The following is a 27,009-nucleotide window of genomic DNA, read 5'->3' as shown; positions in this document are numbered from 1 at the left end:
AAGAAAAACACTAAAATACCATCACTTCTTACTAACGTCGTTTTTTTATAAAGCGATGCTAATATTGAAACTTTGTATATCTAACTCTAGCTATACTATATATGAGTATATGGAAACAAACTAAACATGTACTCTATATATATGGAAAGCGATACACTATATGCAACATGTACGACATTTTTGTTTATTTATTTCTTATATGGAAAAAAGATAGATTTATGAACTCTAGCGTCACTGAATATACCACCTTACTTTTCATTCTAGCGTCGTTTTGAAAACGATAACTTTATGCACTTCATTAAAATACGGTCACTTCATTCTAACGTCGTTTTTAGAAAAGCGATGCTAATATTGAAACTTTGTATACCTAGCTATAAATATATAGCACCACTCAACACAATCTCTCAAAACAAACTAAACATTTTAACTTAGTACTTGTAAATGAGTTCCCTTATTGAGAAAATGGTGAAGGATTATGCTCTGTACTCCTCCACAATCCACAAGAACATTTTCGCTGCATATGCAGTGCTTCTTGGTCTGCTCCAGATTATCTCGACATTTGCAGATCGTATTGATATGTTACGCGGTTTCCTGGTTCTCTTTCTGATCTACGTCGTCCTCATACTCTGCGAAGAAAAGCTCGGAAGAGAACCAGGTCTTATCTATTACTGCGTTGGAAACCTCAGTCATCTCATCGGCACTTTTGCCGCAGACATGCTCGTCTTCCTTATTTTCCCCATCTTCGCTCTCGTTATTGCTATTCTCTGCCTTTCTTGGTTCATCTTCGTTATGCACCTCTCTTTTGCAAAGACCATGCCCATGAGCCAACCCGAAACAGCTGATCCAGAGCTCGAGCTCCCTCCGGTATGATATAGTTTTATACTATTCTCCCACGTAACGGGCCAACGTAACAAACCAGATGTTATGCTATGTAATGTTTGTATTGGCCAACAAGTCTTACTTTGCATCTATAATGTGATTATAAGACTTGTTGCTGTCTTTTTTTTTTTTTTTCGCATTGCTGCTATCTGTTTCTATGTTATGTAATTGCTTTTTTTTTTTTTTAGAAAAATAAATAAAAATGTTTGTTTGTTTTTTTGTGCAAATTTTATCTGTTGATTTGCTTCTATTGACTAGCCCTGGGCGTTCGGGCTCGCGTCAGGCTTTTCGAGTTTTTGGCACCTTTAAACCTCATTCGGATATATATATATATATATATATATATATATATTTTAGGGCGGGTTTAGGTTTGGGCCAGATTTTTTGGGTTCGGATTCGGTTTTGTTTCAGGTTCTTAACAACCGTAGTAACCAATAAGAAAGAAACTAATATATGAAAAAAGCAATAGTATGGACTGTGTTTTTATAAAAAGGCGGAGTCCAATAGTGAACAGGCCCATATTAATCCAAGCCCGTTTCCCACCGACGTGGTTTCGTTGCTTAACCAACTTCACTTGATGAAACTGGTCGACTCGTTTGGTATAAATCAATCAAAACGCACCGTTTAAGGAGAAAAAAAAAAAACGAAACATATTAACCAAAGAAAAGAAAAAAAAATACTTCATTGAGAAGCAAATAAAAAGATCTTTCTTCTTCTCTGTGTATTCCCAAAGGCTTTGCGATCGATCTTTTAGTGATCAATCAATCGTGACCAGTAAAACTCTTATCCATGTCGATGCTTGATTCCTTCTTCAATAAGGGTTTCAAAGCTGCAAAATGGTATTATCTCTTATTTCAATCTCTTCTGATTTTGTTTCCCAAAATTTATCAATCGAGGAAGATTTCTCTGTGTACTTTTTGTAAGAAATTGGATTGAGTTGTAGTGTTGTTTATCTGATTCTTTTGATGTATCTCTGATTCAATTGCACAGCAAAACCTTGCTCAAGTTGACGATCCCTCGGATTAAGCTAATCAGGAATAGAAGAGAAGCTCAGATTAAGCAAATGCGTCGTGAGATTGCTAAGCTTCTTGAGACTGGTCAAGAAGCTACTGCTCGTATTCGGGTTTGTTTTTTTTATTCATTCATGGAGTTGTTTAGTTTAAGTGGGTTTTATGGGAACGTTGTTTTAAGTGTTTTGGTTGGTTTTGTTATCTGTGCTAGGTTGAGCATATTATAAGGGAAGAGAAGATGATGGCTGCTCAAGAGATCCTTGAGCTCTTCTGTGAACTTATAGCTGTTCGTCTTCCGATTATTGAGGCACAAAGGTTTTACCTTTTTTGAAATCTTTCATTTGTCCTTGATGTTGTTCAGTTTGCTGTTATTCACTTATAAGCTGTTCTTATTCCTATTATTGAAGCTCAAAGGTTTTATCTTTTTTTAGATCTTTGATCTGCCCATTAATGTTGTTCAGTTGTTTGCTGTTATTCACTTTATAGTCCTCTTTGTGCATTCGTGAGTTCTTTTTAGATGATAGTTTGGAATTAGATTGGAATACATGGAAAGATTATGTCTTTTGTTTGTTTAAGTTTTCTGTTCAATCCTTGTTGCTGAGCTTATGGATATTTCTTTTTGAAAATTTGTAGGGAATGTCCTCTAGATCTAAAAGAAGCAATATCAAGTGTATGTTTTGCTGCACCGAGGTGCTCTGACTTGATAGAGCTGCAGCAGGTCCAGGTACTGTTTGTATCCAAGTATGGAAAGGAATTTGTTGCTGCTGCATCTGAGCTCAAGCCGGATTCCGGTGTCAATCGTAAGGTAAATTAGTGTTCATTAGTGGTGTATATTACTAATATGAGTGTAGCATGTAGAAACTCAACACAGATTGATGTATGATGCTGAAAAAGATTGTCTATGGAATCCTTAACATAGTATCTGTAAATCCTTAGAATTACATGTCCATTTTTAGACCTAGTTTAAACTAGTATTCTTTATCTATCTTGCAGACTGAACCACTTACATCCTGGTTCAATCTAGTAGAAACAAGGTCAATGTAATTTTTCATGTTTTTATATCTTCCCAAATCAATTTTACAGTTGGTGGAGTTGCTCTCTGTGCGTGCACCTTCCCCAGAAACTAAACTGAAACTTCTCAAGGAAATTGCTGAAGAGCATGAACTTGATTGGGACCCTGCTTCTACAGAAACTGATCTTTTCAAGTCGCATGAAGATCTCCTTGTTAGTAGTTCTTTCTTCGCACTTCCTTACTATCTGTTCTCTACATATAATGGTTTTGGTCAGAATATGATAGATGCTTTATATTTGTGTTTGCATCAACCCAGAATTTAGTGTTAGGCATTGAATCTGCAATTCAATGTATCTAATTGTTTCTCGAAACTCTAATTGTTTTCTGTGTCAAAGATCATTTTCCATTCTTAGACCTCTGTGTCCAGATATTCACGGCCTTATGTTTCTGTTGTTGTCTCTTTGTTTTTCCTAAATTTGTCTTCTTTCTTTTCAGGATGGACCAAAACAATTTGGTGGGGGATCTAAGCTTCCATTACCCGAGGAACAAAATGAAGGGACAAAAGAGAAATCTGATTCTGACTCAGAGTATGATATATTGGACTTTCCCGAGGTTCCAAATGTCTTGCTGCGGCCAACTCCTGGTGCCACCCCTGTAAATGCACCGGATGCACCAAAATTGCCCTTTGATTCAGAGAATGCAGGAGTCGAAAAACCGGCTTCCAAAAGTGATGAACATCCTGCAAAACCTAGCAGAACTGCCAAGGAAGGCCAACAATCTTCACCCATTGTGATGGAATCTTTGGAAAGGAAAAATTATTCTCCACCTTCTTCACCATCCGTTGATGTAGTAGAGCCCTTGCCTACAAAAGATAGTGATATTTCAAGGGATGCTATAAGGAAAATATCTGATGGAGACTTGCAGGATGTCCTAAAGGCTGCTCAAGCTGCTGCTGACTCAGCAGAAAGTGCAGCAGCAGCTGCCCGTTCAGCTGCAAGTCTTGCACAACTCAGAATCTCTGAGCTTACCAAGAAGACATCTGATCGGTATCCAGAAAGTCCGTCAGAGAACCCTTTCCATACTCCCTCAATAGAAAACCCACATTTTGATCATCAGAATTCTTCAGCCAGCAGTAGCGGAGATCTTACAGAGCTCCAGAGAGCACAAACTTCATCACTTTTCAACTTTGAGGAGAACAACCACCAGCCACAGAGACTCCCTTCAATGGAAAAGCCGCAGTTTGATCATCAGAACTCATCATTTAGCAGTTATGGCGATCTTACGCCACAGAGACTCCGTTCAATGGAAAAACCGCAGTTTGATCATCAGAACTCATCAGCCAGCAGCTATGACGATCTTACACCACAGAGATTCCCTTCAATGGAAAAACCGCAGTTTGATCATCAGAACTCATCCGTCAGCAGCTATGGTGATCTTACAGAGCTCCAAAGGCCAGAGTCTTTATCATTTGACAGACTCAACCCTGACCAGGACCACCAACAAATGAGACTGCCTTCCATGGAAGATGACCCCTATTACTCATACCCTAATCTGTTCACATCACAGAATCCTGATCGCTCATCTGGCTCACATTCATTGTCAGACAATACAAAACCTGCCCATGATTCTTGACTCTTACATGTTATAATGCAAGCTTGGTGCTTTTCAGTGTGTCTACCTGTGCTGTTCCTTCTCTTGCGGAACAAAGAACTCCAAATGTTTTTTGAACAGCCTTTTCTTCCTCTTTATTTAGTGGAAGCCATATGTAATGTATAGAATTTGGTGTGCGTGATTTTGTTAAATTAAAGGCCTTGGTTTGCACAAGAAATTAATCAGGAATGCTGTTGTCTACCTCAGCTGATATGGACAAAGGTTTTGTATTCCCCCTGAAATTGAATATATTAAGGACCAAGATTGAGACTACACATTTTTTCTTCAATCAATCAATACAAAGAAGTAATTTTCTTAATTTTTCTCTATTCTTTATCGTTTTTGTTAGACAAATTACAATGTCTCTTATCTCGGACCAGACAACTCAACAGCATGAAGATTATCTGTAGAATCAAGAATCCAGTCAGATGTGGGATGAGAAGACAGCTCCACTTCTTGCCTGAGAACTTCTACTTTTTGCCACTCGTCCCATTTCTCAGCCAAACCGTCACCTTCAAGCATTCGGACAACATCAGACATCTTAGGACGTTCCATAGGTGAGCTCTGTGTGCAGAGAAGAGCCACTTGTATGAGCTGTTCTACTTCTGCTTCTGTGTAATTTCTCTGCAGATCAGGATCCACAAGCATCTCAAGTTTCTTCTCCTTTAAAAGCCCTTTCACCTGAAAATATCAAATGAACAGAGAAATTAGCTTTCAGAGTAGACAGAGATACCCAAATAAGTGCTGAAAGACCTGTGTTATACCCAATCTAGGAGCATAACGTCATCGTCATTCGCCAGTCTTGCAAGATCAAAAGCTCTCTGCCCTGTAATCAGTTCCAAAAGCATGATTCCGTAGCCAAAAACATCGGTTTTCTCTGATGATTTTCCAGTTGAGAGATACTCAGGAGCAATGTGTCCAATAGTCCCACGCACAGCCGTTGTGACATGTGTATCTTTATAATCCATAAGTCTAGCCAACCCGAAATCTCCTACCACCGCCTCAAAATCCTCGTCCAACAGAATATTAGCAGCTTTCACATCACGGTGAATAATTTTGGGGTCGCAATGATCATGAAGATAAGACAAACCCCTCGCTGATCCTAGTGCGATTTGCTGTCTTATTGGCCAGGCTAGTGGCAACTGCGACGGTGGACGTTCTGCAATCATTTCAAGAAAGCTAACTCAATTGCATTCAAAAGTTCAAAAGAATGGATAAGATCAAAGCAACACTTCTACATCAAAGTTATCTCAAATCACCTCCATGGAAAAATTATACATTATTGCGAAAAATTTTCTACTTTATGACACAATCAGTCAAGATTCCAAGGTTACCTCTCAAACAGGAAGCAACACTTCCATTAGCCATGTAAGGGTAAACAAGCAATCTTTCGGTAGGGGTCATACAGAAGCCGCGTAGTCTGAGGAGATTTCTGTGAACGGCCATGCTTATCATCTCCACTTCTGTCTGAAACTGGAGCTCACCACCTGGGGTGCGTTCTTCTTTAAGACGTTTGACTGCCACAAGTGTTCCATCAGCAAGACGGCCTTTGTAGACTTTTCCAAACCCACCTCGACCCAAGATGTTCTTGTTGCTGAAGCTATCAGTTGCTACTTGAAGTTCTCGTAGAGAGAATCGCTTAAGCTGCCCCAAGTGAACCTCGGGGTCCTCTTCAGCTGCATCATAGAACCAAAAAAATCAAGTCTTATATACGAAACCAATTCTAAAAGGAAACAAAGCTTGAATATTGCAAACTCATTGACTAACCTGGAACATCGAAGAAGAATTCTTGAGGTTTTCTTCTACGCCACCAAGCAAAAGCTAAAGCAGGGGCAGCAAATAGCAAAGCAGCACCAGCAGCAACTCCTCCTGCAATAGCTCCAGTAGCACTATATCCACCTTTAACAAAATTTTAATAAGAAAGTAGTCACCAACCAAAAAATCTACCAGAGAACTTGATCATCTACCAAAAATCTACCAAAATGCACTATGTTTCCAAGAATGATTGAATGTCAAAGATATAAACTTTACAGTCTGCTTCATTTCATTACCTGGTGTAGGAATTGTGGGAGGTGGTATAAAAGGTGGTGGAGGAGAAAAAGGGGGAGATCCAGGGCATGGACGGCTAGTAACTGGTCCGCATAGATCCAAGTTGTTAGCAAAACTGTGCAGAAGAACACAATTTGTGAGGTCAACTGCTAATTATTTTCATATCCACCAATACAGGTAACAGATTATCAAAGGAAACTTGAGTTCAGACTTTAAATATTATAGCCTCTTGTACTTAATCCTAACTTATTAGATCTCTTTATTCTAGTATGCAGAACACAATGTATAAGAGAAATCTAAGGCTTTAGTTACCATAATGCGAGTGATTAATGTATAATAGTATGGATTCAATCAAACCTGATGGGAGTGAAGAGCGAGAAAGAACCGTTATCAGGAACAGATCCGGATAATTGGTTGTTCGACAGATCCCTGCATTTTGCAAGATAATAAAGGAAAACTCAGGGAATCCATTAAGAGTAGAAGTTCCAAACAGCAGTAAGTGAAGTTGAATTAGTGATACTCACAAAACTTGAAGGGTCGTGATATTAGTCAATGACAAGGGAATTGGTCCGGTGAGACTGTTATTGTTGAGCCGGCTATCCTTGCAACAAATACTCATACCACATTACCACCTTCCCCATACAGAGTTCAATGTGAAGCTGTTTTACCTAAATAAATTTCTAATATAGCAAGACATTTTGGCCAGTGCATGATGAGGAAGAGAAGACTAAGAAGATGTACTTACAGAAAACGCAGCTTGAAGAGCTTTCCTAGAGAATCTGGAATGGGACCAGTGAAGCTGTTCAAGTAAAGATCCAAACTCACTAAGTTTGTCAGATTCCCAAGATCACTTGGAACAGGCCCGGTTATGTTATTACTATAAAGCTCCCTGCAATTAAGAGCATCACATCCTCAGAAGAAACTTAACAATCTAATGATAAATGAGTATTACATAAGTCCTAACTAAAAATGACAAAACCAAATTGCGTGTAAACGGCATTCTTGCTACCATGTGTGAGATTACAATCATCTAAGCAAAAAGTAGTTACACAGAGCCAATTCCATTATTTTTTCGGTATCTATGAGTCTCGACTTAGATTCAATTTTTGATATGAAAGAAAAAACTTACAAGTACTGCAAGTTCTTGAGCTGGCCAAGCTGAGGAACCAATTGACCAGACAGGTCTGCATTCCCAAGATCGCTAAACAAGCAACAACAAAACAAGATAAAATAAAGGTAAAAAAATACCGGTGGTGTTGGATGCACACAGAGTGATACTCACACTCTTATAACACTGTTATCGTTGTTGCACGTTACATGAAACCAAGTACACGGGTTAACAAGTGTAGGATCCCAGCTTTGCAAGACATTATTTGGATCAACTAGATTAGCTCTCAAACTGTGCAGTGCATCACCTGGTTAACAAACAAAACCAAAAGCCTAAGCCTTTCACAAAGTGGAAAATCTTAGGAACCAAACCAACCTTATACAATCAAACACTACTTTGAATTTGCATATGCATTTAGCAAACCTTAACACTTGTGACATAAACATAGTTCTCAAAACTATATCGGTATTTTATCAGTCTTTATCAGAGAAGCAACAATTGCAACATTCCAAACCAGGAAATACCAAAAAAAAAACAAACTTCAGAGTAGTAAAAGGCATTGTGAATTGTGCAGAAGCCTAAACCAAAACTCTTCAAAGAATTGAACTTTCAAACAGAATCAGATTCTGAAAAAGGTCCTTTTTTGAAGAACAACGACAGTGGCAGATGAATATATCTATTCTCATGTACCACTTAAACAAGCAAAAAGTACTTACAAACATAAAATAATAAATAAAGATAAGAGAACAGTAACAAACCTTCCATGTTAGAAGAAGCAAGCCATAATGGATTAAGCAGTGAGATGAAGTAAACAAAACCAAAAGCTTCAAACTTTACTCTCCCCATTATCCAAAAAACCAAAATTTCTCCTCTTAGATCCAAGTAAGACCCATAAAAACCCTAACTTTCCCCAAAATCAAACATAAACCATGATCTCTCCAAATCCCAGAGCTTTCAGACAGAGAAAGAAAGAAAGAGAGAGAAGTTACACTTGAATGATTTTACTCTCTCATTAATGACAACCGAGAAAAATGCCAAAGGGAAAAGAAAACACAAGTGGTAACAGCTACAAGAGAAGTGAAAAAGGTGTGAGATTTTTGTATGGGTTTTGTAGAAAAAAGAAAGAATTAAGGGAAAAAAACAAACTTTTTCAAATCTTTCCGTTGCTTTTGAGAGCAAAAAGGTTTGGACTTTCTTCTCATTCTTAATGAATGAGTTTTGTGCTTTGAGTTCTGTGGTTGTCTTTTAACAGAGCCGTCTCTCTCTCTCTCTCTCTAAAAGCCTACTCTAGTCTCTACTACTACTACTACTACAACACAAAAGTAATGGGCTCTCTCAATTTAGTAACCAGTTGTTAGAGATGAAGATAGAAACAAACAAAACACCTCTCTTTAAAATCTAAGTACAATCACTTTTTTTTTGGTTTTGTCAACTTGTAAATTGTTATCACAATTCTAGGAAAAAAAACGTTACAAACACCAATTTTTTTGCTTACAAAAAAGGTTAAAAAAGAAGAAATTTAAATCAAACTCTATGTCTATAGACCAAAAAAGTAACATTTTGATTTTGGTTTGATAGGTCATTATTATAATGTGATTTTATAACAAAAACTTTTGAATGTTTTGGGTAGTCTTGTTGTGTATTTTGCCTAGTTGCCCGAACGCGATTTGATCGCTCTATTACCCGGAAGTAGTCAAAAACGGCTTTTTGGATTTACACCAAATCGTGTGGAAAATGACGTTTAGAGATTCTTGTTGTAATCTTTAAAACCCCGTTTCATCTACTACAAGTGGGAAGAGTCTTTATGTGTCATGTTGATATCCAAAGAAGAGAAGCCACAAAGAGACACCAATCTCATAATATTCATAAAGAGATATGAATGACTTTTAATGGTCTTTGAAGAAAGTAACTCCTCAGTAATACCTCTTAATTGAACCGACCTTTAAACCAACTTGGTCAATTTGACATTTTCTTAGCTTAAGGACAGAGAGACACAACTCAATAACAAAGACCAAATGAGTATGAATGTTATGACGCTTTATCTGGTGGTTTTATACATATGAATGAAAACATGGCTAATGTTACCATTTCACTTGATAACAACTAACTTTTCACTAGCTGCTTTGGTGATCTTGCTAGAGAATTGAGATCATTGAAAGGGCAAACAGAAACCTAACAAAGTAACTAAGCTAAGCATTGGTTGTATCATGATCTCTGAGGCTCTTTCTTCACCGTCCAGAGAGCAAAACCGGCTCAAGGTTATTATCAATCGATTCTTTCACGGCATCAACAAGCAGCTGCACCTTCCGGCTAAAGCTGAGCCAAAACCCATCAGGTTTAGCTCCTCTGTTTTTGATTTCTCCAACCAACCGTGCAAACTCTATCACCATACACGTCTCTTGTGGAAGCTCGGTCATGACTTTGTGTTCACTAAGACAACCTCTAGTGCTTGTTATAAACGCAGCATCGGTTTCCCTATACGGTATAACAAAGTCGCGAACATTGACAGTACCTTTCTTACCAATTGCGGTTATCTCCATCGTTAGATTTGCCAAGAAAGAACAATAAATCGTCGCTGTAATCCCTTCTTCCCAATCGAACAATGCACCACAAGAAAGAACGATTCCCGCATCGTTTAAGACAGAACCGGGCAATGCAGTGACGGTTTTCGGAAGTTTGAAGTTGTTGGCTACAAGAACTGCTTGGATTGTGTACCATCCAGCATCACCAAGAGCTCCAAGCCCATCAAGACCAGGCTTCACACGAATATCATTCTTTAAGAAACTCTCACTTGCTGCAAATGAGAAACAACTATTCACCTGCATATGTATAACCATCGAGTTCTTTACTTAATTTCAAGAAAAATTTCAAGAAACATTTCAAGAAACAAGATTAAGTTACTAATTTAAGACTTACAGTTCTAATCTCAAAATCCTTCACAAAGTCTATGATCTTAGCAGTTCTAGGATTATGCATCCACTGAGTCCCATCCATAAACTGAACTCCATAAAACTCACAAGCTTCCACGATCTGATCAAACTCAGATACGTTCAAAGCAACAGGCTTATCAAGAAGTATATGCTTACCTTGCCTCGCGGCTCTTACAGCCCACTCAACGTGGAGACTAGCCGGAATAGGTAAATAGACGGCGTCTACATCAGGATCTTGTAGAAGCGACTCGTAAGAGCCATAGATCTTTGTGTTTATAGGGAAATTGTTAGATGCAGTAAAAGATTTAGCTTCTTCGATGGAGCTGGTGGTGGCTATGGCGGAGATAGTAGCGTTTGGAGAAAGGTTTATGGCTCGAGAGAGTTTACGGACGATGTTGATGCAGCTTAAGAGTCCGATTCGGATTTGGTTGTTGTCGGAGTCGGACATTATTGCATCGGTCTTTTCTCCGGTAAGAGTTAAAGTGAAGAAGTCACTTAATTAATGTTTTTAATTAGTAAGTTTAAAGCACGGTTAATATCTATGTTTATCATTGGTAAATTATTTTTGTTACTTTTTAACCGCTATAAATAATTGATATATTTTGATTGTAGCCGGCAACTAGAAACTTTGATCATTAAAGAGTGGCGGTGGCTAATGGAACACAACCGATTCAGCGATCCATAACAGAGGAAAGAGAAGGATAAGGTCTTGGAAGCTGAGATGAGTAGAACAGAGGAGACATCGGTTGGTTGTGTTGTCGGTATCTGCTCTCTGGTTTCTCAAGCTTGCAGATTCCTGCGGATCAGCGCCGGCCCAAAGGCCAAGCTAATGAAGCATTGGCTTGCGGCCCTTGCCATTATATAAAACTTTCGGCCCTATTTTCCAAAAATGTTCTTGTGGTCTAATGGTTAAGGTGATGTTGGTGATGCTTTAGCCATGTGGGTTCGAAACTCCACGTTGATCAGTTTTAGTTTTTTTTTTCTTTTGTTTGTGGCCTTCAAAAACATAGTGACGGCTCTGCTGCGGATCCTACTCTCTTTCCTCAGTGACGGTTCCACGAATCGGGATCATAATCACCGTCGTCGAGACAATGATCACCAGAGCTCAACCTGAAGCTGCTTCTTCGTCAAACCCATCTACAACTTCAACAGAGATGAATACAAGAGTTTGCTTCACGATTCACAATACCTCTTCAAGATTATAACGGTCTCTCTTGTGAGGCTTTGTGTATATTGAAACCCAGAAGATAGATATGCAGGAAAAGAGAACAAAATCCTTTATCAAGAATTATGGTTCTTTACTCTTTCAAACTCTGTACATATTCAAAGATTCATATATATTAAAAATAGGTTAATAATCCCATGAACACTAATGTGGGTCATGGTTTCTTCATCTCGCTTGCTCTCTAACTAGGAGTTCAAGAAAACCACCACGAGTCTTTTCAAGAGAAGATGGTTCTACCTGAGACTCGGATGGTTGCTATGAACACCCAGAAGATGGCACACAAGGCACCAACGATTGACAAGAGAAGAAAACCTCTGTTTCTGATACCCTTCTTTGCTATGGTATTGGTCACTGGCGTTCCATTAGCCTTGAACCTGATACGGCTGAAGCTAGACATACGTACAAAGGTTCGGTTAAGAGGACCCTCACACGCAGAGGCTGGCGTTGAAGGTATTGAGTCCATTAATGCCCACAGAGCTGATGAGAACTGGCTTGTTGTTCCACCACCATTTTGGCATTCCTGGTCTTGGGGATTCACACTCATAGTAGGATTGGTGGAATCAGGCATCACACCTAAGCAAAGGAGCAGTTTTCACAATGTATCAGTGGAAAGGCTCAGGCTTAAGTTATTTCGTTTTTAGATATCAACAAGAGGGTTTGATAATCAAAGAAAAACAACAGCCAGGGTATCATATATACATGTCTTGGTTTAGGTCCAAAAAAAATGCAGAAAAATATTCATCCTTAGTGGAAATAACTTAGCAGATAACAAAGGTGAGTGCTCTGAGACAAGTATGATTCTAAGTACCTGACGAGGGTGAAGCAAATGCTGCAGAAAAAGTTTGTTCATCAAACAGAACAGTCTGATCATCTTGGAACCAGGTATCGTTAGGGAACTGATTGAGCGTTGTACTAGGATCCATAATGTTGTTCAACTGGTTCTCGGGAGTCTGGTCCTGGAATTGTTGTCTTTGGTCTGATGTGTTGTTAGCAAAATTACTCAGAGAAGACAGATCTGTATAAGTTCCCTGGTCAATGGGTTCCATATCCAAAGACATGGAAACATCATGGAACAATTGGTCAAACTCATTAATGTCGCCGAATTCACCATGGTTCGAGAACTGTGCGGCTTTCTCAATTGAACAATCTCCAAGTTCAGGGATCAGAAGATCATCCATTTCAATGAAATCATCCTTTTCAAACACCAGAGGTGATATGCCAGAGGTCTTGGGAGCTGAAGTGGCCTCAGTGGTCTCTAAAGAGTCAAAACTTGAGTGCCTGTTGTATGGCTGGCTATTTGGTAAGATTTCTCTAGCAGAATTGTTGACCAACGTGCTCTGCAGCTCTTCTTCGCTGTTCACCTGCAATAACAATTATCCATTTAGTGAGGAAATCACACAAAAATAAACATGTAAAACAAGACCTTGATGCTAAAAATCATCTTTCTCATTCAAAGAGAGAAGAAACTGACCTGGGGAATACATCTTGATGGAACCCCAGGTGCATCTGGGATTCCATTGAGAAGCGCATCAATATCCTCTAACTGAAGACCGACAGGATTGAAAAGTCCCCTCCCATCCACACGACGAGTATCCTCATAACAAACAACAGGTTGCTCTGGTACAGGAACATTGTTCCCATCTTCATTATCATCATCAACCCATTCCTCTTCTTGGAACGGAGCACCATACTGTTCACCATTTTTAGGACCAGCACCACTTTTCTTAAACAGCTTATAAAGAGCATAGTAATCCTGGGGGTTCTTACATCTCCCTAGTTCGTCTTCATCCATCGTGTACTCATGCATCACCCAATCAGTCCGCTCACCATTAGGTGCCCGTCCTCTATAGAAAACAAGAGTCTTTTTAACTCCTACCGATCTGGAATTATACTCGATCACTCGATCCTTCCCCGTTGCTTTCCAATACCCAGTTTCAGTGCCTCTACTTGACCTAGCTGCGTTTGGATACTTTCTACTCCTTGGAGTGAAATAGAACCACTGTCTATCTCCCGTCTTCAACATCGATTGACCTGTATCAACAAAATACACCAAATGAAAATCAGTTGATGCAATTCATCTCAAATCAAAACGCAAACAGATACAAATCTGATATAGTTCTCATTCCTTTAAACAAGTAGTCCACAATAACCAAATCTAATTCCATAACACAATCAGGTAAAGATCAAAATAAGATAAAAGAGATGAAATTTTACCAGGCAATTCCTCAGGATCCATTTTGTAAACATCAAAAACACCAATAACGTTAACTCTAAGCCTCTTCCTACAAATCTTCCTCTTAAGATAATACATCACAAGCTCTTCATCAGTAGGGTGAAATCTAAACCCTGGAGCACTAAATTTGCCTCCTTTGAAACACGAATCAGGAGATGATTCCGCCATCTACGTAAACAAATCAGAGCCGATCCGTCGAAAGTAAAATTGAAAAGTCCCAAGCGACAAAAGGAAAAAACCGATCGGGTCAACGAGTGAGCAAATCTTTCTCTCTCAGAAGACCTCAGATCTCTTCTCTTCGTCTCTCAAGATCCCAGAAGAGAAGAAGAATCAAACCTACATGACAGTGAGAGCAACCCTCAGAGATCGAATGGTTTGAATTGAAGATCCTAGGGTTTTGATCGGCGAGAGAGAGAGAGAGAGAAGTGAACAAAAATGGTAAGAAACGAGAAATGAGATTGAGATGATTTGGTTGGCTATCTGAGAGAAGAAGATGTTTCAGCTTTGGTGCCTAATAGTAATACTTAGCAGCCTTCGATCACTTGGACTAACGAAGTTTGTGAGAGAGCTTAATGGGCTCTACCAGCCCATTAGATGGGCGGGCCAATATTTGTAAAATTAATCGAATATTGTAGTTTTTGGATCTAATTTTTTTTTTTTTTTTTTTTTTTTTTTTGTGTTTTGATTTTTGGTGAACATTATTTTAAAAATGAATGGTAATTTTCTTACTTTTTGGTTTTAGCTGATGGATCATTTCTTTTCAGAAAAAATAAAAAATAAAAATAACGTATGTGATTGATGGTTTTTAAAGGAGAAATAAAAATAGATTTTGGTTTTTCTTTGAAATACTGTTTAAACACTCAAAATCTAGATTCGCTAGTAAAGAGAATAAAATGTTTAAAATAAGAAATAAACATTATTGATAAAAAATATTTTAGACATATATATCATCTTTTATTTATAAATAGTGACTTACGATGATTTGTTGCAGAGATCATGAAATACCGGTATTTACCAGTAGACAAAATTAAAAATTATATACTGTTGTAGAAGTTTACTTTTTTGGCACCTTAGTAAAACGTAAGATATTTGCATCCGTCGACATTTGTAACTATGGTGACAACAAGGTTGTTCGAGCCTGATGGTTTTTGTTTTCTCTCAAAATTTATGAACGACTACAAAATAGATTATTGCAAAAAAAAAAAACTAAAACGAAAAAATACTTCAAAAACCACAAACAATCAGATGATATATGGCATAATGCTAAACCGTTATTTGAATTTAAAAAAATTGGTACTTTGATTTCACATATGTGTTTTGGTTTTTCTAATTAAACTACAAGTCTTACAAGCTAGATATTTATACAAATAAATATCACACAACATGTATAGGAAGAAGCATTTCATAATTCTTTTGAATCCATTTGAGTATGGTTTTACCAAATTACTATAATTATAGTGTAAGATTTGTAGTTTAAATAGAAAAGAAAATTGTATTTCAATATAGGTGTATTATCATTTAGATTATTGGCAGCATTTTATTAATTATAAAGCTGAGACTTCTTTCTTATTCATAACATAATCTGCCTTTTTGGACAATGCAATGTGTAAGTAAAGAACAGTAATGATGATTTTTCTACTTTATCTGGAATAATTAACAAATAAAACAGTAAACAGATTAGTATTAGAGACCTAATCTAAACAAACAGAGCAATTGCTTATGAGCTCTTTGTTTTACTTATATTTTGCTGAAACTATGTCTTTGATTTTAGTTATATTTTGCTTTTCTTTTTCGTATGTTAGTAATTAATTATGTATTGATAGATTTCTTGTTGAATTAAGCTTGAATAGATAACTTGGGATGGAAGCTATCCTAGTCGTAAACCGAGCAATGGTTTAATTAGAGATAAGGATCATATACTTTAGGAGATATCTTAGTATATGTATTTCTAATAGGATTAGGAATAGATTGCTGACATATATATCTGCTGTGTTTTAAGGGTTTACTTCTCGTTAACCCCTGATCAATGGCTGGTTCGTGTTTCAAAGCCGGTAATTTAAGCTTAGGATCATTAAGATCTCTGTCTCTGGCTTTGTGCTGTTGTGTTCTTAATGAAAGTTTGTGTTTTGATTCATCAGTGTGGGTTTTATGTACTTTTAAGTTAGTGGAATTAGAAGGATTCGTAATACTAATTGACTTAAGTCTTTGTTAGGTTGATGTCTTAATAATCTTACTTGGAATTTTCTAATTCATCGTGTAGAGTAGTGAACAAGTTACATACATGAACAATCAAATGGTTTATTTGGTTTGGATAATGGCTTGATTCTTAATCCTCACTCTTCAGCCTCTGAATCTTTTGTGATTTGATAAGCAATTAATAGGATACAAAGTTCTTGAATACTAAATCTTTTTGTTTCTAACAATGCTCATACCTTTTTTTTTCCTTTTGTGTATGTCAGGGATGAATCTTTCTACGTTCAAGAGAGATATAGATGAGCTCATAGGCGAGTTTGTAGAGGTATGTGTATATTGTTTTCTCAATCTTTGTTTAAAAGCTTAAGGAAAGTTTTGAATTTGAACTTCTTGTACAGTTTCCAGTTTGGTGAATCTCTTCTGGTTTTGATTCTAGGATGATTTGACAACGTTTGCTGATTTGAAGAGCGTGTGGCTATCCCGAAAGTTTTCGTATATATATGAAGCTAGTCCTAATAGCAACTTAGCCTTTTTCATGCAGTCACTATATGCGCATACCATTGGTGCGTTACGTTGTGGTCTATTTTCTAGATGTTTGCATTCACCTTGTGCTAGTTTCTTAGCTGAAGTTCACAAACCATTCTCGTTTATTATATCTGCAGGTCACATGGTTAGTATTGATTCTTTTTCGCGGAGACTTGGAGGTCTCTACTGTCTCTATTGCCTTTATGAGATCCAACCTTTTAAACCCAAGTTCAGAGTTTATATCTCACTTCGTAAGTGTTTACCTTTTGTTGTTCTTGCTGTAAGATTTTATAATGTCTAACTTAACAGTTTGATGTATCTATCATCTTTAATCTGGTTTCTTAGATTAACCATAAAATTGTGAAAGCTGCTGTAATGTGAGTAATGTGACGTATTCATTGGTCTTTGGTGATTTTGAACATTCGTTTTTACAACTCTTTTGAAGTTCTCCTTATTGCTAGTATCATACTAAACTTTTGTGATTCACATCTTGTAGAAGAGCTTGGGAAACTTAGGGATCTTGTAGTCGAGGCAAAAGATAAATGTGTGGAGATAGCTGCTGCTGTGGCAAAAGAAATGCTTGATAAGAACAGATTACTCTCTGAAACCGAGATCGAGCAATTTGTTCATTTGGATATGGTGAGTATGAAATACTTAAATCTTTGAAATGTTTACATTTCTCTAAAGCTCTTGTCTAAAGATTAGTGGACAAAAGTATATGTCCAGCAGTTTGATTTTAAACTTCACTAAAGTTTTCTATATTATACCTTTCTTGCCGCCTTTGTTCTTATCAGGGTAAAGAACTTGATCTGAGTTCCCTACATAAAACGTCTTTAGTTTATGCAGTGGCCAAGAAACGCTCAATCAAAGGTATGCTTCTTCATATGAACTGTTTTGTGCGCAAAACTTTTTCTATCATTTCTATGATCCCTCCCATCCCATTTCTGCAAAAGCAAAACTGTAAAGTTGATCTGCTTTCGAGCTCTGCGAGAAATTAACTATGTATGTACTAATGTGTACCATCTTGATTTCGTAATTTTAAGGAGCAGGAGAAATAGTAGAGATTGAAGACATAAAGCACATATCAGAAGAGAAAGAGTTGATGGGACGGAGAGTGGAGAGACTGAAAGAGGAATGGGATTCACAAAGAATTTCATTATATGAACAAACCAAGCTTGATTGTCTTACGACGACGGCACAGAAACAATTGAAAGATGTGGAACATGATGAAGATGATGGGTTTGCTGAGCTTGATCGCTTACTTTCACCGAACTGATATGCAATCACCGTTCGAAATTTAGGATGCCCGCAAAGACAATAACTAACAAGGTGACTAAGAATGTAACGTTGTCTGAATGTTGGAGGAAATAATCTGTGTCTTGTTCCCATCAGTTTTTCGAGTATACAGGTTTTGAACTGTTGTTGCCTCATAGTGTACCACAATTGCATATATAGCAAAGTTTTCTTCTCTTCGTCTTGATTTCTTGAACTACGAAAACATAAGATATGCAAATCAAAGGCATCGAGAATATGAGAAAGAAAAACAAAAAAACCCTTGGAAATTTTATTTTTCTTAGCTCTTTCAAACTCTATACATTATCAAAGATTTCATATAATCAATTCCATAATCACTAATGTCGATCATGCTCTTCTAACTTATCCTGAATCAAGAGTTTTAGGTCACGAGAGGACGACTGGTCTTTCCATGACTCCAACGGTGGCTATGAACATCCAGAAGATGGCACACAAAGCACCCATAATTGATAACAGAAGAAAACCTCTGTTACTGATTCGCTTCTTTGCTACGGTGACTTTTCTACTAGTCACTGACGTTGTTCCATTGAACCTGATGCGGCTGAAGCTAGACATACGCACAAAGGTCTGGTTAAGAGGACCCTCACAGGCAGAGGCTGGTGTTGAAGGTATCGATTCCAATAATTCCCACAGAGCTGATGAGAACTGGCTCGTTGTTTTACCACCATTTTGGCCTTCAGTGTTTTGGGCATTTACACTCATAGTAGGATTCATAGACTCAAGAGGCATCACACCTAAGCAAATTGGTATTCACAAAGTATCAGTGAAAAAGCCTAGGTCTAAACAAAAGGGCATACCCTGAGTATTATGAGTATCATATATACATTTTCTTGGTTCAATTCAAAAACAAAAATGCGGAAAAGAGCATTTTTGGCGAATGCTCGAAGATGAGCATGAGTTTAAGACTTTAGGTACCTGCTGAATGTGAAGTGAATACTCCAGAAGAAGACTGTGGCTGTTGGTCATAGAGAGCAGCCTGACCATCTTGAAACCACATATTGTCAGTGAACTGATTAAGGGTTGTACTAGGATGCATGAAGTTATTCTGCTGGTACTCAAGGGTCTGGTCCAACTGTGGATAAAGGAATTGCTGCTTTTGGTCTGATGTGTTGTTAGCAAAATTACTCAGAGAAGACATATCTGTAGAAGTTCCCTGAAAAACAGGATCTACATCCAAAGACATGGAAATGTCATGGAACAATTGGTCAAATTCATTAATGTCACCGAGTTCACCATTGTTCAAGAACTGTCCGGATTTCTCAGTTGAAGAAGCTCCGAGTTCAGGGATCAGAAGATCATCCATTTCAATGTAGTCCTCCTTCTCAAAATCTAGAAGAGGTGTCATACCAGAGGTAGCCTCAAATGAGTTTGCCGACTTCAGACGGGACTGAAAACTCGAGTTTCTGTTGTAAGGCTGGGCATTTGGCAAGAACACTCCAGTTTTCCGGGGGTCAATAAACTCTCCAGAAGAACCATTCAGCAATGTGCTCTGTATCTCTTCTACGCTATTACCCTGCAAGTACAAGTATTCATTTAGTGAAGGAAGCACAACATAATCATTCAGCAATGTACTATGTTGGTAGCAAAACGATATTCCTCATAGCAAGAGAAAAGAAACTGACCTGCGGAACACCAGAAAACTCGTTAAACTGTCTCGTAGTAACCTCGGGAGCATCAGGAATTTCATTGAGAAGCTTCTCGATATCCTCTAACCGAACACTGATAGGATTGCAAAACTTAGTATCATCCATACGACGAGTGTTCTCATAATGGACCACAGGATTATCCGGTACAGCAACATTATCAGCCTCTTCATTATCGCTATCAACCCATTCTTCTTCTTGGAACGGAGCACCATACTGTTCACCATTTTTAGGACCAGCTCCACTTTTCTTGTACAGCTTATAAAGTGCAAAATACTCCTAAAGAAAAGAAAAAAGAACAGCTTAGTTAATCACAAATCAAGAAACGAATCAAGAAGATAACTGTGAACAAATGAGCTACATAATACCTTGGCATTCTTACATCTCCCAAGTTCTTCTTCATCCATTGTATACTCATGCATCACCCAATCAGTCCTCTCACCATTAGGAGCCCGACCTCTATAGAAAACAAGAGTCTTTTTAAGTCCAACCGATCTCGAATTATACTCGATAACTCGATCCTTCCCCGTCGCCTTCCAATACCCAGTTACAGTTCCTCTACTTGATCTAGCTGCGTTTGGATACTTCCTATTCCTTGGTGTGAAAAAGAACCATTGTCTATCTCCGGTCTTCAACATTGACAAACCTGTCCATACGAATTGTGAATCATTACAAAGAAAACAGAGTTACATGAAAAATGAAAAATTCAAGATTTTTAACAGAGAAACAGAAGAATTCAAAACAGAGGAATTAAAAAACAGAGGCTTACTTACTAATCAGTAATCACATAATCAAAACAATCATCAACAAGACAAAACTAAGTGATTAGGATACATAAAGATCAAAGCTTTACCAGGCAATTCAGAAGGATCGACTTTGTAAACATCAACGACACCAATGGCATTGATACGAAGCTTTCTACCACAGATCTTTCTCTTAAGATAATAAACAACAAGTTCTTCATCAGTCGGGTGAAATCGAAACCCAGGTGCGCTAAACTTACCGGCTTTGAAACACGAATCAGCCATCGAATCGATTCAGAGGTCAACGAGAAGTAAACCCTTGAAAAAAAAAAACAGAACACAACTAAAACAGAGCACCTTTTCTCCTTTGGTCTCTCACGGGTTTTTCACAGTGGAGACAAAGGAGATCAAACTTACATAACACTGAGAAAGAGACAACGATGGTGATCGAACGGGAACAAGAGAGAGCGAGGATTGGTGAAGATAAGTTTTCTAGGGTTTTTTTTGATCGGCGAGATAAAGATGAAAAGGAGAGAGAGGTTTTGGATTGAGTCAAAAGGAATGATTTTTTTGTTATGTGTCAGCTTTTTTTGGTTCTGACGAAACGAAGTTTCGGAGAATCTGCTGGGTGGGCTTTTTTGGGATACGTCCAAAGAGGCTTTTTTATTATTATTATTATTAATGACTTTTTTAATTATTAATGACTTTTGGAATATTTTACCAAAATAAAGTTGAATATTCTTACCAAAAAAAAAACAAAAGTTGAATACTTTTCAATTTAACATTATTAAAAAAAAAAAACAAAGAACACGACTCGGATCTATATACATTGAATAATTGCATTTATGTTAAACTATATCATTTTATTTTGTTTTGTGATATCAAGTTATCCACCATGATAAAATCTACGGAAATAATGATAAAAAAATAAAAATAAAAAATAAAAAATAATTACGTTTTGAATAAAGCTTTGGTCCTTTTGGATGAGGAAAGCGTAACAAGTAGAGTAGATCATGTAGATCGAGCAGAACAAAGGTAAATTAAGCATATCAAACAGAACAAATTCAGATTAAACGGTTCAAATGCTTCAAAATATTTATATCTTAAATATATTTAGAGAAATTAATATTAAATTAAAAAAAGCATAACTCACTACATACACTCCTAATTAGGTATAGGTGGACTGCTCTCCTTATTAGAGAAAAAAACATGAAAAAAATAATATTTTTTTCTTTTTAAAGCAGCTCAGAAAAGTAGTTTATCCGCTAATTTTTTTTTTGTTTTAATGAGAACATAAAAGTAGATGTTCTACTTTAGCTCATTAACTTCTTTTGTACTATTTTCCATTCAGACCCTAAGTTTAAACATCTTGCAACCACACGGTGGTGCGTTCGTGGTTCCCATTGGGTGGAAGAATTGCTCTGTTGATCTAGGTTAGAAATCAATTCTTTCCGATGCATATATATTATTATATTCATGTGGATTTCTCAAAACGAGATTTTTGTAGTTCAAATTCTTTGAAGGATAATTTTCTTAAATACCACTAAAATTAGTATTTTTCAGAAATATCATTATAAAGTTTATTTCCAAAAAACCACTAAAATCCAATTTTTTCCAAAAATGCCACAAAACTAAAACTTGATTTTTTAACATTCAGAATTAACTTCTAAATCTTAAGCATAAACTATATCCCTAAAAAAATAAAAAATAAAATAAAATAAAATAAAAAACTATATCCCTAAAATTTATACACTAAATGTAATTAATTAACCCAAACATAAAAAGAAAAGTATACATCTTCAATATTCAAATTTTTATGTTTATGGTATTTTTGCAAAAAAAAAAATTTGTGGTATTTTTGGAAAAATAACAGATTGTAATATTTTTGGAAAAAAGCTTAAAAGGTGGTATACAATGGTATTTCTCTTATTTTAAATCCGTTGGGTGAAAGCTTAGCAGACGGTTTCCGTTTCACCTAGTTGACAGTTTAATTAATGGGAATATTATCAAAATAGGCACTTTTGAACTCCTTTCTTTCGAAGTAGGAACGTAATACAGTAACAATGTACAACTCAGCAAAAATCTACTGTTTATGACATTATTGCCCTTCACCATATAGAGCGAGAAGAAGAATCAAGACTTGAGTGGATTGGTAAAGCTTTTAATATTACCTGCAAACATTCGGAGGAGATACATCATATCAACCCTTTCATCACCTCCGAACAAGCCTGCATTAACGATAGTGAATTACGAGTTCCTAGAGATGTAAAACTAAACCCTAAGACATGCACTAATCAACCCACATAGATCATTATAAAGTTTCGAATCCATAAAACTAGTTTATTGTCAAATATTTCAAAAACATACTATGTCGAACAACATATTACAGATCAAACCCAACTGAGAGGAAATCATAAATCTAATCTCGATTTGCTTTGTTGCGGCTGCTTCTCGAACGCGTCGTTTTCCCCGGAGACTAAATCCGAGAAGAATCGAAGAAGAATAAGGCCACTGCAAAACTGGATCCAGATTTATAAATCCGACAAAGGAGACTAAGATACATACTTGAATTTGGAACATAGAAGCCAAGAACGAACATGATCGAAAAGCTTTGATTTCAATTTTTTTCTTTTGATAAGATGACAGAGAACATAGAGAAAGGTAGAGAAAGAAAAAGACGTCACTGATTTAAGGGTAAAACCGACATTTAACAGTGCATTGAATACCTATTTTGGAAAGGATTTGGAAAAGTGCCTAAAACGAAAAGGCACGCTAAGAAAACTGCCTTTTTTTTAATTAACTCTTTAATTTATATCATCTCATTCATGAAATTTTATAGAGAAAATTGTAAAGATTGCCATGTACAGTAAAAAAACTTGTAAGAAATGCCATTTTGAGAAACCTCTTCTCCCGCCTGCCACAAGAGCCTTACAAAAAGACTAATGTATCCCTGGACGAATTAGTTGCTCAGTGTCGTGACTGTTCAATTTTTTTTTATTATTTCTTTCTCTTCTTCATTTTTTTTTCTTCTTCCAACAACAAACAATTCCTGCAGACCAGATCCGACGGACGAACTCCGGCGGACGAACTCCGACAGACCAGATTCGACAGACCAGATCCGACAGACCAGAGTCGACAAAGCAGATCCGGCGGACCATAGCAATTCTGGTCCAGATTCGGCAGACCAGATTCGGCAGACCAGATTCGACGGACCAGTTCTGACAAATTATAACTCCAGCGGACGAGTTCTGGCAGACCACAGTCAATTCTGATGAAGTATAACCAGTTCAAGCAGACCAGATTCGGCGGACCAGTTTCGACCAACCAGATGACGAGTTCCGATAGACTAGATCTGGCGGACGAGTTCAGGCAGACCATAGTCAGTTCCTACGAACTTTAACCAGCTCCGGCATAGCAGATTCGGCGGACCAGATAGACCAGTTACGATAGACTAGTTGTGGCAAACCAGATCTGGCGAATCATTTTCCGGCGGACAAAAACTAGTTACGATAGACTTGTTCTAGGTAACAAAATCCGGCGGACCAGTTATGGTGACTTGATTCGGCGGACCAACCAGACGATGAAACAAGTGATGCGGTTATTATACTATGGACAATACATTTTTCTGTAGATGGACAAGATTCGGTGAACCAATTTTGGTCGACTAGTTATGGCGGATTAGATGTAATGGACCATAGATTGTGGACGAGATTTTTTTTTTTTTGTCTATCATTTTTTGTCTCTGCTCCTTCACCACCCACAACTTCCACAAAATCTCTCTACTAGTCCTCCATTAGCACCCACCAATTTGTACATATCTGGTTTACATTGTGCTCTTTAATAAATCAAAACTTTATTTGTGTTCTTCTATAGAACATCCTTGGTGGACACGCATCAGAGTTGTCTCTTGAATTATGTCAAAGTGAGTTTTCGATGGACCACATCTACTTTATATTTTTTGTCCATCATATATTATATACTCGTCCATTATTTATGACATGGTCCATTACCAACAGGATATTAGGCTACATCCTATCAATTAATAGCTACTGCTGCAAACAGAAAAAACAAAATTTCACTCCCTAATGCTAAGGGCAAAATCGTCCAAATTTTATCTTTTGTGGCATGTTTTGAAAGAGACTTTTGTTAATGGCATTCTTACAAATTTGAGTTTCAAAAATGGCATATTTAACAAAATTCCCAATTTTATATATATCACAATGTTTTCTTTTTTGAAGTGCGATGGGATGAGATTTTACCATAGGAAAAATAATATTTAATGCTTTCATCAAATATTTTCCAGTCAAATTTGCTCAAGAAAAAAAAAAGGTCTCGTCAACTTAATGAACTTGGTAAAAGGCACATTCTTTTAACTTTTTTTTTTTCCTGCTTCATAAGCTAAAGCTTCCTTGTGCAAATACATTTCACGTTCCAACTGTTTTCATATATAGGTTCATCATCGATTCTTTGGAGTGGCCAAGAAATTGGACAGCCAAACATGAGTTCTGTGATGAATCCAATTGAGACCACACCTTTAGAGACCAAAGATTTCATGGATCCAATTGAATCAGACCACATATATCTGAGACTTTAGAACTCTGTATGGATAAAAAAGTTGACTTTACCCAAACTATGGTGTCAACTAAAGAGGTTCAAAACAACCAATTTAATTCGATTATAAACCATACCAACGTTAGTTTAAAACCATCTTAGTGTTATTTGCATATAAACAAATTTTACTTTGTAATACTAGTGCACTCTAACAAGTGTTCATTTTACAAGTTATATATCTTTATTTGAAAATATTTTAAACTTGTGTATATATTAACACATTTGTACTTTTAATAAAAATTCGTGTAAAGATTTTATGGCTTTCCTCAAGCTCACATGATCTTGATGTGGTGTTGTTGAACAGGTTCATATGCAAGGTGTAGCCATAGACAAAAATGTTGATATAACTCTTCTCCATGGATACAATCAGCTGATACAGAAACTAGAAGAACTTTTCGATCTCAAAGATGAGTTACGAACCAATGATAAATGGGAAATGGTTTTTATAAACAATGAAGGAGATACGATGCTCGTTGGAGATGATCCATGGCTTTATGTTTTTCTTACCTTTCTATATATTGAAAAATATGTTAAAATATCGAGAGAAAATGTCTAATCATTTGGCTTGTGTATATGTTGTAAGTTTTGTAACATGGCGACAAAAATATTAATATGCCCAAGAGAGGAGGTAAAAAAAAATGAAGTTCAGACAACAAATTCGCTTAAGTTGAATCAACATCTTCTGATTGTGTAATGTTTAATGTATTTATTGATGTATCACCAACAATAAATTTAAATTTAAATGACTTTGACTTTCATATCAATGAAGATAAGAGAGTCGAGAATTAGAAGAAAAGGTTTTGTTTTAAAATTTCATTGAAAGTAACATATTTTATGTAATTTTTTCGAGAACGTTGTTTTGTTGCATGCATGGGTTTGAAAGTATATATGTTTATATCATTGTTCATAAATAAAAAAATTCTCGATGTTGCATCATCATATATTGTGTTTTCTTATTTTGTTTTAATTATGTTTATCGTTGCTAGTTGCTACTACCAATGATTTGATTGTGTGATTTTTGTGTGATTGTATTTTTAAACGAAAATTATTCAATTTACTGAAATGAACTTCTTAATATTTACTCTCTCTCTCTTCCAAATTATAAGATGTTTAAGCTAAAAGCACAAAGATAAAGAAAATTATTTAAAAAGATATGTATCATTCAATAATTAACTAAAAATAAAATTTAACCAATCATAAAAAATACTACAGAATTTTAAAGAGTCAAAATACCTAAACAACATTACATTCTATATAGAAATTTGTAAAATATTTTATAAAATGTTACCAAAAAAAATTAAACCTCTTATAATTTGGAACAGAGAAAGTATAGTATATAGTCTAAACTATTTTGCCTATGAGTCTTACACTTCTCATCAATAACAGGTGAGCACTAGCCATTCTCTTATTTATATGCTTTGGTTTTCAACTTTTTCTCCATCCCATTTAATATTTCTCTTATGTTTTTGTAAAATCAAAAACTAAAATCCTTAATCCTAAAATCGAAAACCATAATCCAAAAACATACTTTAAACTACAAAACATTCAAATATATATTGTTATATAATTTTCCTTTTCAAAAATAATTAACACATATAGAAAAATTGATTTCAAATGTTTTATGGGAAAAATGCCATAAAAATCCTGGAGAGTACGATTTCGTTGATTTAAATCCCGAACTCTCCAACTGTTGATTTAAATCACAAACTTTATGTTGACTCTCTCTTTAATATGAAACTTTAGTTGACTTTGCCAATTTAGGCACATCTTTAAAACGCCAAACGGAGCAATTAAACGAGGTTAGATGTCGTTAACGAAATCCGTCAAATATGAAATGAAACCGTTTTTAACATAACCCAAACACTTAATCGATTCAACTTTCTG

At 36.5% G+C, this 27,009-nt stretch overlaps 7 protein-coding genes across 8 annotated transcripts; 3 read left to right on the top strand and 4 right to left on the bottom strand.

The window, feature by feature from the left end:
- Positions 1–462: 462 nt before the first annotated feature.
- LOC111832350 lies at positions 463–870 on the top strand. Its single transcript, XM_023788654.1, has one exon. The coding sequence runs from the start codon at positions 463–465 to the stop codon at positions 868–870; it is 408 nt and encodes a 135-aa protein (XP_023644422.1).
- A 685-nt stretch (positions 871–1,555) lies between these two features.
- On the top strand, positions 1,556–4,824 carry LOC17897366 (IST1 homolog). Its single transcript, XM_006303881.2, has 6 exons — positions 1,556–1,718; positions 1,870–2,002; positions 2,101–2,204; positions 2,523–2,694; positions 2,973–3,113; positions 3,397–4,824. Exons 1-6 carry the CDS (start codon positions 1,669–1,671, stop codon positions 4,531–4,533), a joined length of 1,737 nt encoding a protein of 578 aa, XP_006303943.1. The 5' UTR covers positions 1,556–1,668; the 3' UTR covers positions 4,534–4,824.
- LOC17898825 (somatic embryogenesis receptor kinase 2) lies at positions 4,816–8,962 on the bottom strand. Its single transcript, XM_006306142.2, has 11 exons — positions 8,467–8,962; positions 7,883–8,015; positions 7,730–7,801; positions 7,346–7,489; positions 7,125–7,196; positions 6,958–7,029; positions 6,603–6,715; positions 6,319–6,450; positions 5,886–6,227; positions 5,316–5,710; positions 4,816–5,232 (listed from the first exon to the last, which is right to left on the bottom strand). The coding sequence occupies exons 1-11, from the start codon at positions 8,552–8,554 to the stop codon at positions 4,918–4,920; spliced, it is 1,878 nt and encodes a 625-aa protein (XP_006306204.1). The 5' UTR covers positions 8,555–8,962; the 3' UTR covers positions 4,816–4,917.
- A 679-nt stretch (positions 8,963–9,641) lies between these two features.
- On the bottom strand, positions 9,642–11,103 carry LOC17899643 (uncharacterized oxidoreductase At4g09670). The gene is made up of 2 exons (XM_006305167.2): positions 10,625–11,103; positions 9,642–10,527 (listed from the first exon to the last, which is right to left on the bottom strand). The coding sequence occupies exons 1-2, from the start codon at positions 11,084–11,086 to the stop codon at positions 9,937–9,939; spliced, it is 1,053 nt and encodes a 350-aa protein (XP_006305229.1). The 5' UTR covers positions 11,087–11,103; the 3' UTR covers positions 9,642–9,936.
- Positions 11,104–11,892: 789 nt separating this feature from the next.
- LOC17899163 (NAC domain-containing protein 17) lies at positions 11,893–14,561 on the bottom strand. The gene is made up of 4 exons (XM_006307109.2): positions 14,078–14,561; positions 13,335–13,894; positions 12,672–13,224; positions 11,893–12,436 (listed from the first exon to the last, which is right to left on the bottom strand). The coding sequence occupies exons 1-4, from the start codon at positions 14,262–14,264 to the stop codon at positions 12,081–12,083; spliced, it is 1,656 nt and encodes a 551-aa protein (XP_006307171.1). The 5' UTR covers positions 14,265–14,561; the 3' UTR covers positions 11,893–12,080.
- Positions 14,562–16,557: 1,996 nt separating this feature from the next.
- Positions 16,558–18,265, top strand: LOC17899429. Of its 2 annotated transcripts, none has more exons than XM_023789863.1 (6): positions 16,558–16,614; positions 16,726–16,852; positions 16,952–17,065; positions 17,311–17,453; positions 17,609–17,684; positions 17,864–18,265. In XM_023789863.1, exons 1-6 carry the CDS (start codon positions 16,558–16,560, stop codon positions 18,088–18,090), a joined length of 744 nt encoding a protein of 247 aa, XP_023645631.1. In that variant the 3' UTR covers positions 18,091–18,265. The 2 variants fall into 2 exon arrangements, with proteins under 2 accessions (XP_023645631.1, XP_006303651.1); XM_006303589.2 differs by having other exon boundaries at positions 17,858–18,265.
- A 91-nt stretch (positions 18,266–18,356) lies between these two features.
- Positions 18,357–21,060, bottom strand: LOC17900534 (NAC domain-containing protein 16). Its single transcript, XM_006307058.2, has 5 exons — positions 20,625–21,060; positions 20,140–20,417; positions 19,751–20,050; positions 19,044–19,641; positions 18,357–18,862 (listed from the first exon to the last, which is right to left on the bottom strand). Exons 1-5 carry the CDS (start codon positions 20,797–20,799, stop codon positions 18,495–18,497), a joined length of 1,719 nt encoding a protein of 572 aa, XP_006307120.1. The 5' UTR covers positions 20,800–21,060; the 3' UTR covers positions 18,357–18,494.
- Positions 21,061–27,009: the final 5,949 nt, after the last annotated feature.

The sequence above is a fragment of the Capsella rubella genome, unplaced genomic scaffold (genome assembly GCF_000375325.1).
Source record: "Capsella rubella cultivar Monte Gargano unplaced genomic scaffold, Caprub1_0 scaffold_1, whole genome shotgun sequence".
Lineage (NCBI taxonomy): Eukaryota > Viridiplantae > Streptophyta > Magnoliopsida > Brassicales > Brassicaceae > Capsella > Capsella rubella.
Note: the sequence above shows the minus strand (reverse complement) of the source record. Positions and strands in the feature narration are given on the sequence as shown.

What these genes read in the sequence shown, in the direction of transcription:
- LOC111832350 (XM_023788654.1), top strand. Translation starts at nt 463, where the DNA reads ATGGTGAAGGATTATGCTCTGTACTCCTCCACAATCCACAAGAACATT.
- LOC17897366 (XM_006303881.2), top strand. Translation starts at nt 1,669, where the DNA reads ATGTCGATGCTTGATTCCTTCTTCAATAAGGGTTTCAAAGCTGCAAAA. An exon ending in GGTTTCAAAGCTGCAAAATG is followed by an intron (nt 1,719 to 1,869) that starts GTATTATCTCTT and finishes TCAATTGCACAG; the next exon opens with CAAAACCTTGCTCAAGTTGA. An exon ending in ATTCCGGTGTCAATCGTAAG is followed by an intron (nt 2,695 to 2,972) that starts GTAAATTAGTGT and finishes TCAATTTTACAG; the next exon opens with TTGGTGGAGTTGCTCTCTGT.
- LOC17898825 (XM_006306142.2), bottom strand. Translation starts at nt 8,554, where the DNA reads ATGGGGAGAGTAAAGTTTGAAGCTTTTGGTTTTGTTTACTTCATCTCA. An exon ending in CTCAAGAACTTGCAGTACTT is followed by an intron (nt 7,490 to 7,729) that starts GTAAGTTTTTTC and finishes TCTTAATTGCAG; the next exon opens with GGAGCTTTATAGTAATAACA. An exon ending in ATCACGACCCTTCAAGTTTT is followed by an intron (nt 7,030 to 7,124) that starts GTGAGTATCACT and finishes TGCAAAATGCAG; the next exon opens with GGATCTGTCGAACAACCAAT.
- LOC17899643 (XM_006305167.2), bottom strand. Translation starts at nt 11,086, where the DNA reads ATGTCCGACTCCGACAACAACCAAATCCGAATCGGACTCTTAAGCTGC. An exon ending in AGGATTTTGAGATTAGAACT is followed by an intron (nt 10,528 to 10,624) that starts GTAAGTCTTAAA and finishes ATACATATGCAG; the next exon opens with GTGAATAGTTGTTTCTCATT.
- LOC17899163 (XM_006307109.2), bottom strand. Translation starts at nt 14,264, where the DNA reads ATGGCGGAATCATCTCCTGATTCGTGTTTCAAAGGAGGCAAATTTAGT. An exon ending in CATCAAGATGTATTCCCCAG is followed by an intron (nt 13,225 to 13,334) that starts GTCAGTTTCTTC and finishes TTGTTATTGCAG; the next exon opens with GTGAACAGCGAAGAAGAGCT. An exon ending in ATTTGCTTCACCCTCGTCAG is followed by an intron (nt 12,437 to 12,671) that starts GTACTTAGAATC and finishes TCCTTTGCTTAG; the next exon opens with GTGTGATGCCTGATTCCACC.
- LOC17899429 (XM_006303589.2), top strand. Translation starts at nt 16,558, where the DNA reads ATGAATCTTTCTACGTTCAAGAGAGATATAGATGAGCTCATAGGCGAG. An exon ending in TCATAGGCGAGTTTGTAGAG is followed by an intron (nt 16,615 to 16,725) that starts GTATGTGTATAT and finishes TTTTGATTCTAG; the next exon opens with GATGATTTGACAACGTTTGC. An exon ending in CAAGAAACGCTCAATCAAAG is followed by an intron (nt 17,685 to 17,857) that starts GTATGCTTCTTC and finishes CGTAATTTTAAG; the next exon opens with GAGCAGGAGAAATAGTAGAG.
- LOC17900534 (XM_006307058.2), bottom strand. Translation starts at nt 20,799, where the DNA reads ATGGCTGATTCGTGTTTCAAAGCCGGTAAGTTTAGCGCACCTGGGTTT. An exon ending in CGATCCTTCTGAATTGCCTG is followed by an intron (nt 20,418 to 20,624) that starts GTAAAGCTTTGA and finishes TCGTATGGACAG; the next exon opens with GTTTGTCAATGTTGAAGACC. An exon ending in AGTTTTCTGGTGTTCCGCAG is followed by an intron (nt 19,642 to 19,750) that starts GTCAGTTTCTTT and finishes TTGTACTTGCAG; the next exon opens with GGTAATAGCGTAGAAGAGAT.